Source organism: Babylonia areolata, chromosome 10 (assembly GCF_041734735.1).
Source record: "Babylonia areolata isolate BAREFJ2019XMU chromosome 10, ASM4173473v1, whole genome shotgun sequence".
In the NCBI taxonomy this organism is placed as follows: Eukaryota; Metazoa; Mollusca; class Gastropoda; order Neogastropoda; family Buccinidae; genus Babylonia; species Babylonia areolata.
The window spans coordinates 5,495,701-5,503,234 of NC_134885.1; the positions used below are offsets into that span (position 1 = coordinate 5,495,701).

Below are 7,534 nucleotides of genomic sequence, written 5' to 3' on the forward strand. Positions count from 1 at the left end.
CTCATGTGCTCTTGTGTGGTGTTGTGCACTGTTGTATGTGTTTTGTTTCATGTGAGGTGCTTAGAGTTTGCGCCATATAAGTACAATCTATTATTATTTTGTTCTGTGTATGCGTTCCTCTGCCGACGTTGGATAAGACAGATGGAACACACTAATTGTGTGATGTGTGTTGATAATGTTCCTGATAAATTTATCAGTGACAGTTGTTATATTTCAAGGCTTCAGCATAGTTGAACAGAACTTTCAACTTTCAGGAACAAGGAACCTTTCCTGTTTAATTGTATACTTACAATTCAGAGAGAGAGAGAAAAAATGATACTGATGGCATCCATATTCTGTGTTCCAGGTACAATGCCAAGAGACGTCACTGGCGTAGGACCAAGCTCAAGATGTAAAAAGATCATTCCGGATCCCAGTACAGACTCCCAGCACTTGTAAAGCATCCATTTGTATTTGTCCATCCAAACATTTCATGTTTGTTTTTGTTCTCTGAAAAGAAGCCTGCCTTTTCATGAAGACTTTCAAACTGATTGATGCAAGATTAAAATTGGACTCTGTGAATTGAATGACCTGTACTGAAGATGTTTGTGTGTTCTTGTAAATCTGCGCATGCCAGTGTGTGCTGACATTGTGTGATGTCGAACTAGGCTGCTTACAGATTGGTTAGGAAAAGTGAGGTTCAGCTTTTATCATATTATTTTATTTGATTCAGTGGAATAGATTTGTAGAGTGAGGTTCAACTTCAAGTGAGGTTCAACTTTATCGCCTTATTTCATTTAATGCAATGGAATAGATTGGTTCGAGTAAGTGAGGTTCAACTTTATCACCTTGTTTTATTTTATTTTTATTCAATTGAATAGATAGGTTAGGGCAAATGAGGTTCAACTGTATCACCTCATTATATTTGATTCAGTGGATGATAGATCGGTTAAGAAAAGTGAGGTTCACCTTTATCACTGTATTTAATTTGATTCAGTGGGTGATAGATTGGTTAGGAAAAGTTAAACTTTTTTCACCTCATTTTACTTGATTCAGTGGAAGATAGATTGGTTAGGATAAGTATGGTTCAACTTCATCACTGTGTTTAGTTCAATTCAGTAGATCATAGATTGATTGGGAAAAGTGTGGTTCAACTTTATCACCTTATTCAGTGGATGATAGATTGGTTAGGAAAAGTGTGGTTCAACTTATCACCATACTTGATTCAGGGGATGATAGATTGGTTAGGAAAAGTGTGGTTCAGCTTGATCACGTTATGCGATTGAATGGATGATAGATTGGTCAGGAAAAGTGTGGTTCAATGTTACGTTGTTCAATTGAATAGATGATAGATTGGTTAGGAAAAGTGTGGTTCAACTTGATCACGTTATTCGATTGAATGGATGATAGATTGGTGAGGGAGGGACACGAAGGGCTAGACAGAATAAAAACGATGGACTGACAACGTGGCAGAATGGATAGGGAAACCATTTGCAGAGACCCAGGCTGTGACACACAACAGAAAGACTTTGGAGGAATCTGGTGAACAGTACTTGTGTGTTGTGCCCCAATAACTCTTCACAGAGTTGTGAGGGAGAGGAAGAAGGGTTGGATGTGTTGCATTTGTAGACATTTTTTTTAAATGTGAGATTTAAGAGGGAACAGCATGAAGTTGTGTGTGTGCACACACACACACACACAAAAAAAAATCAGAGGGACAGACAGAGGGGAGATGGTGAATATATCTACCAGAGAGAGACAGAGAAGGAAAGACACAGAGATGTTGAGTTCCAGAGAGAGATCCGACTGATAATCACACAATGCCGTATGACTTGATGACGTGTTTATTTGAACAGACATCAGACACAATGGATACTGTTGTGTTGCCCCCACACCCAGTCCATGGCAAGAAATGAATACAAATACAGTGGGGGTATCGATATCACGTGCATGCATGCATGCACATGTGTGTGTTTGTTGGTGTATCCTGTAGTGTTTGTAGACTCCTGTTTCCAATGATCACTACTGAATGAACATTAACGTCGCTTGTACCAACCACATGGTGTTAATTAAAACTTAACTCGTTTAAAATATCATGTCAATAATGGTTGTTACAATCAGTGAGTCACAGCATTCAATGCCTGTTTTAAATAATCATGCCAACAATAATTGTTACAACCAGTCAGTGTTAGAGCTAGAATTGGGACAGTGCTTTTTTTTTTCTTCTTCTTCTTTCTTTCTTTCTATTTCTCTGGTCTCAAATGTTGTCTACAATTTCAACATCTTGTTTAAAATAACCATGTTGACAATGATAGTTACAATTAATCAGTCTAAGAGGTAAAACTGCATCAGTAATTGACATAAACACCATAACTCATATTTTTAAAATGAATGGCTTTTCTTCTGACTTGTGCGTAGAACTTCAGTCGTCTCATCATTAAAATTGGGAGGATAAGTGAAATTAATACAATTATTCATTTCTCAGCTCGAATGGGACTCTGAGCTCTGGACTTTACTGGTATGCAAAATTTCAGTTCATGTTTGAAGTATACATGTTCAACATAATTCTGGTATGATACATCGATGTCAGCACTTAAATTAGAAACCATAAAAGGAAAGAACTTTGTAATTCATTTCACAACCTTGACATAAAATTACTTCCCTTTGACTCCATCACATTGCGGAATTCTCAGTGGCTTTTAGGCTTGACAGATCAGACAGCAAAAGGAGGGCCCAAGAAATATTTGGATTCACCACATTTATTTATTCTAATCACTGTACAGGAATGGTACTGTTTTACTAAGAAAAGTATGTTGGAATAATTTCAAACAGGTTCAGAAACGTGAAACCCGATATTTGAAGGACTGCCAAGAAAGCTCATACTTTTCAGAAACTTAAAAAGCTTGATTCTTTATCAAACATTTTACCTGGAAAAAAATACCTTTACTTTGGGTACTTGCAGAAATATCTCTTCTTCGATATATCTCCTTGTCATTTTACAAAGTGAAGTTGGATGTCTTCAAATCAAAATTCAGAAGAATATTAAACATATGTGCATGTCCATGTTATCCATGTAGTCAAAGATATTTTATTTACAAATCAACATTTTGTTTTTGATCCATCCAAAATGTCCAGGTTGTTGGGGGCTTTTTGTTGTTTTCACATTTCGATTTATGATACATCATTGTCAACCATCCTATCTCATTCTGCTTAGTATCAGAAATCGCTCAGTAATTGACCCATTCTTTTTTCTTTCTTTTTTTCTTCGCCAGATTCCCTCAGAATGTTCCATGTAATTTGTCTTTGTGGTTATTTCCCATCCAGATGATACACGTGCATGCACGTCAATTTGAAACACTACCCTTGCTAGACTTACTGTCTTCCCCCACTCGCATCTCCACCCCACCCCCAACCACCAATAGAAAGATCAGACTGACAAAAATGGAACTTGCCATGCAGTACAGATGCATCAGCTCCCACACATGACACATTCACGCATGCGTAAGTACACACATACACGCACACACACACAAAGTGTGCATGTTCTTTCTTTCTCTCCTTCACTTCAGATCTCCAGTCTATTTTCCTTTCAGTCATCTGATAAAGGAAGTCAATCTTCTTCCACGCCTCACACCACAGAGGACCACACACACACAGCACAGCACAGAGAAGCACACAGAATAAGGAGCACATTGAATCCCACACTCGCAAGTGTTTTTACACCCTCCAGTGGTAGTCCGAACGCTAGTCATTCAGATGAAATGGTTGAACTGAAGTCCAGTGAGCAGCATGTACATGAAGCACATTGAAGAAACGTTAAACTACAGCTGAAAAAAGGTTGCCACTGGCAAAATGCCAAAGAAGAATCCACTCATAATGTTCATGTGATTGGAGCCTGACTGAATGACACAGGAAACTAATGCGGAGCGCTGCTGTAACGTCGGCTCTGCCCAGGTAGGCAGTCTTGCACAAATGACTCATGTGCTTGTGCTTAGGAGTTTGGTCTCTGACCTGAGACATGCACAATGGTCTCTGACCTGAGACATGCGCCATATAAGTACCAATAGTAACAAAACACAACACTGGAGCAAGCACAGCAACAGGTGAGGGGTCACACACAGGTCACAGGTGAGGGGTCACATCACTGTTCAAAAATTGAAACCACCTGCGTTTTTGGATCAGTAGGTCACACCACTCATCTCAAAATAAAACCCCACCCCTATATTTAGATCAGTGGGTCACACACACAGGTGAAAGGTCACACACACAGGTCAGGGCTTTCATCACTGATCTAGAAATAAACTCCACCCCTATTTTTACATCAGTAGGTCACACGCAGGTGAGGGGTCACATCACTGATCTCAAAATAAAACTCCACCCCTATTTTTAGCATCAGTTTGGTCACACACAGGCGAGGGGTCACACACACAGAGGTCACAGGTAAGGGGTCACACACATAAGTCATGTGTGAGGGGTCACAACACTGATCTAAAAAATAAAACTCCACCGCTATTTTTAGTATCAGTGGGGTCACACACAGGCGAGGGATCGCACACACACAGGTGAGAGGTCACAGGTGGTGGGTCACACACACAGGTCACAGACCGACCGACGCGGTCCTTTGCAGCACAACCCTGCAACAGACTCCCGACGCAACTGCCCCCGCCTGTGCGACCATGACGACGACGACGACTAACGATGGAGGCGTCACCTGAAGGACGTGGCCAGGTAGTGTTTGTGGAAGGCGGCGGGGAGGGAGGGGTGGGAGTGGGGTCCCATGGCGGAGGCGTACAGGTCCTCCTGGTAGGCAGCAGTGGGGGGCAGCGGCTCCGGGCGAGCCGGGTACTGGGCGGCCCCGCTGGGGGCGGCGATCTCCATGAAGTTGCCGCCGTAGGCAGGGGCCACCGCGGCCAGCGAGGACCCTGCAGCAGGGGCAGAAGGCAGACAGTAACTTGAGTTTGAGGTGAAAGACACACAGATGGGTATAGCAGCTGGTTGAACAAGAAGGCAAGGAAGAATCAGGGACATGGCAACAATTCACACACCCGCGCACACACAGACACACACACACACCACGAGCGCGCGTGCGCACTCACACACGCACGCAAGCACGCACGCAAAGGCTGCTCTCCACGGACCAGTAAATATTTATCTGACTAAGCGCGTTCGGTTTTGCTGCTGGTCAGGCATCTGCTTAGCAGACGTGGCATAGCGTAAATGGATTTGATCCGAACGCAGTGACGCCTCCTTGATTGAGATACTGAACTGAACTCCGTGAATTTACAGAATATGAGTGGCGCTCTCAGAGTTGCGACGTGAGGAAAGCAGCCCGAATTTCACACAGAGAGATCTGTTGTGACAAAAAAGAAATTACAATACAATACAACACACACAAAAAATCATCAGAGAACCTGCGACACCAACTAACAGTTAGAGACCCATCATCACACACAGAGTTTGGCGCATCAAGTTTCGTGAAGAGCCTCCGGTGTGCGACAGGCTTTTCAGACGAGTAATAATAATAATAATGGATGCTTATATAGCACACTATCCAGAAATCTGCTCTAGGTGCTTTACAAACACGCTTTCATTAACATAAAACATTATATCTATGTTACATACACACACCAAATGTGACTACACACACACACACACACACACACACACACACACACACACACACACACACACTGCATACATGCATTTTAACATACATGTGTATCTAACAGCTACCCTAACACATACGCACACATAGGCAGGCACAAATTTACATAAACATACGCACACACAATACACATTCATATACATGCATATACGAGTGTCGGATGCCGGGGGTCAAGACTGATCATAATGACGCCAGGCGTCATGACGCCTGTTTAGAATTTGTCTTATATTCACCCCACTGCGACAGAAGCGTTGTTGTCGCCACTGATGTAAAGATAGTATGGATAGTTCATTGGCCAGCAAACCTAAGGCCAACAGGACGCCATATTGTTCTTTAGTTTCCGACCCGGTCAGTCCGTTGAGAAGTCGTCAGTTAACTGGTGGTAGATAATCCATATATTTTCGATGAAAGCGTGTCATGCTTGCGCACGACATACAAAATGTATCTTGATTGATATCTGCCAGAAAAGAAGCACTTGAAACTAGTGTGTGTGGTCGTTTTTTCGGTGTTTTCTTTGTGGGTTTTTTTATGTTGTTTTTTAATAGGTGGTTATTTTTGGATCAGTGGATTGTCGCGAGGAACTCGACCAATCAGAATCTAAAACGACGCCTGCTGCTTGTCGAGAGTGTGCGAGCTCCACACCTCGCTGCAGATTCTGGATCTGGATAAACAAGTTGCTGACGCCAACGAATGACTGACTAGAACTACAACGGGAGTTTTCAAGCGTTCTCGCTACAACGAAGCCTGGCTTCTAAAAATAATGCGCAACCGACGCGCCGAATGACTCAGTGCGTAAAGCCCCATGGACAACAGCCCCTTACCTTGATAAGTGTCCGAAGCCCTGGCAGCGAAGTAGCCCCTGGCGGCGGCCGCATTCAGGCCCAGGGCCGCCGCCTCCTGACCGTAAACAGGCCCGGCGCGGAGCAGGGCGGCGTTCTTGTAAGAGTCGTAAGCCGCGGCCGAGGACACGCCGTGCACGCCCGCGTACTGGGAGTATGGATCGGCCAGCACCGCCGCCGAGGCGTGACCGTCGCCCCAGTGGTACCCTCCCGCAGACAGACCCCCGCCCCCAGCCGAGAACGGACCCCCCGGGGTGGCGGAGAACGTCTGACTGAAGCCCTGGCTGTGAGGGTCCGCCACGTGCGTCGGCACGCGCGGTGACGTCACAGCGGTATTGTGGCTGACGTAATCGGAGTAGGCGGTGTTGAGGTGGTGGCTGAACTGGGAGAAGTAAGAAGTTCTTTCGTACCCCGCGGCGCCCGTCTTGGCTGGGGACATGGCCAAGGGAGGGTACCCGTGCGTCGTGGCGGCCAGTCTCTGGCTGTCTTCTGATTGGCTGTAGTGTGGGTCACGTGGGGCGGAGGGCGGGGGCCGCGTGAAGGCCGTGCCGGGGTGGGGGAGGTAGGAGGGGGAGGTGGTGGTGGTGGTGGTGGTGGCTGTGTGGGGGGAAGTGTTCGCCAGGCAAAGTTCCTCAGGAGCGGTCAGCATGGCGTCGGTCTTCATGTCTTGGGGAAAGGAGGTCACCTCCATTTCCTCTGCAACATCCAGTGTCCGTCATTTCACATTGTATCCACCATCATTCAGTTAACACACACAAGCCGAGTGAATTCATCCTTCTTAAAGAATTACAGCCAAGGCTGGCGAAATTTGTTCACGAATGTTTCTATTTTTAATATGTTCATGTTTATGTTTTATTGTGTCTAGTACACCTTAATGTTTTATGACAATGAAATATTATATTCTATTCTGTTCTATTCTACACACACACACACACACACACACACACACACACAGTCCCAACCTGTGCTGTCGCTGTGATCCGCTTCCTGTTTCCGTTTCCGGTTTTTGGGAGACGGTGCCGCCATCTTGGTGGTCCCAGTGCGAATCTTG

At 44.7% G+C, this 7,534-nt stretch overlaps 1 protein-coding gene across 2 annotated transcripts in view; it reads right to left on the reverse strand.

Annotated features, from left to right (window-relative positions):
• Positions 1–432: 432 nt before the first annotated feature.
• Positions 433–7,534, reverse strand: part of LOC143286734 (uncharacterized) — a 63,801-nt gene continuing 56,699 nt past the window's right edge. For both annotated transcript variants that reach the window (XM_076594455.1, XM_076594454.1), the window contains exons 17-19: positions 7,446–7,534; positions 6,466–7,179; positions 433–4,901 (exon numbers count right to left, since the gene is read on the reverse strand). The exon at positions 7,446–7,534 is cut by the window's right edge and continues 19 nt beyond it. In XM_076594455.1, coding sequence (XP_076450570.1) covers positions 4,687–4,901; positions 6,466–7,179; positions 7,446–7,534 — 1,018 coding nt within the window. In that variant the 3' untranslated portion in view covers positions 433–4,686. The remainder of the gene's footprint in view (positions 4,902–6,465; positions 7,180–7,445) is intronic.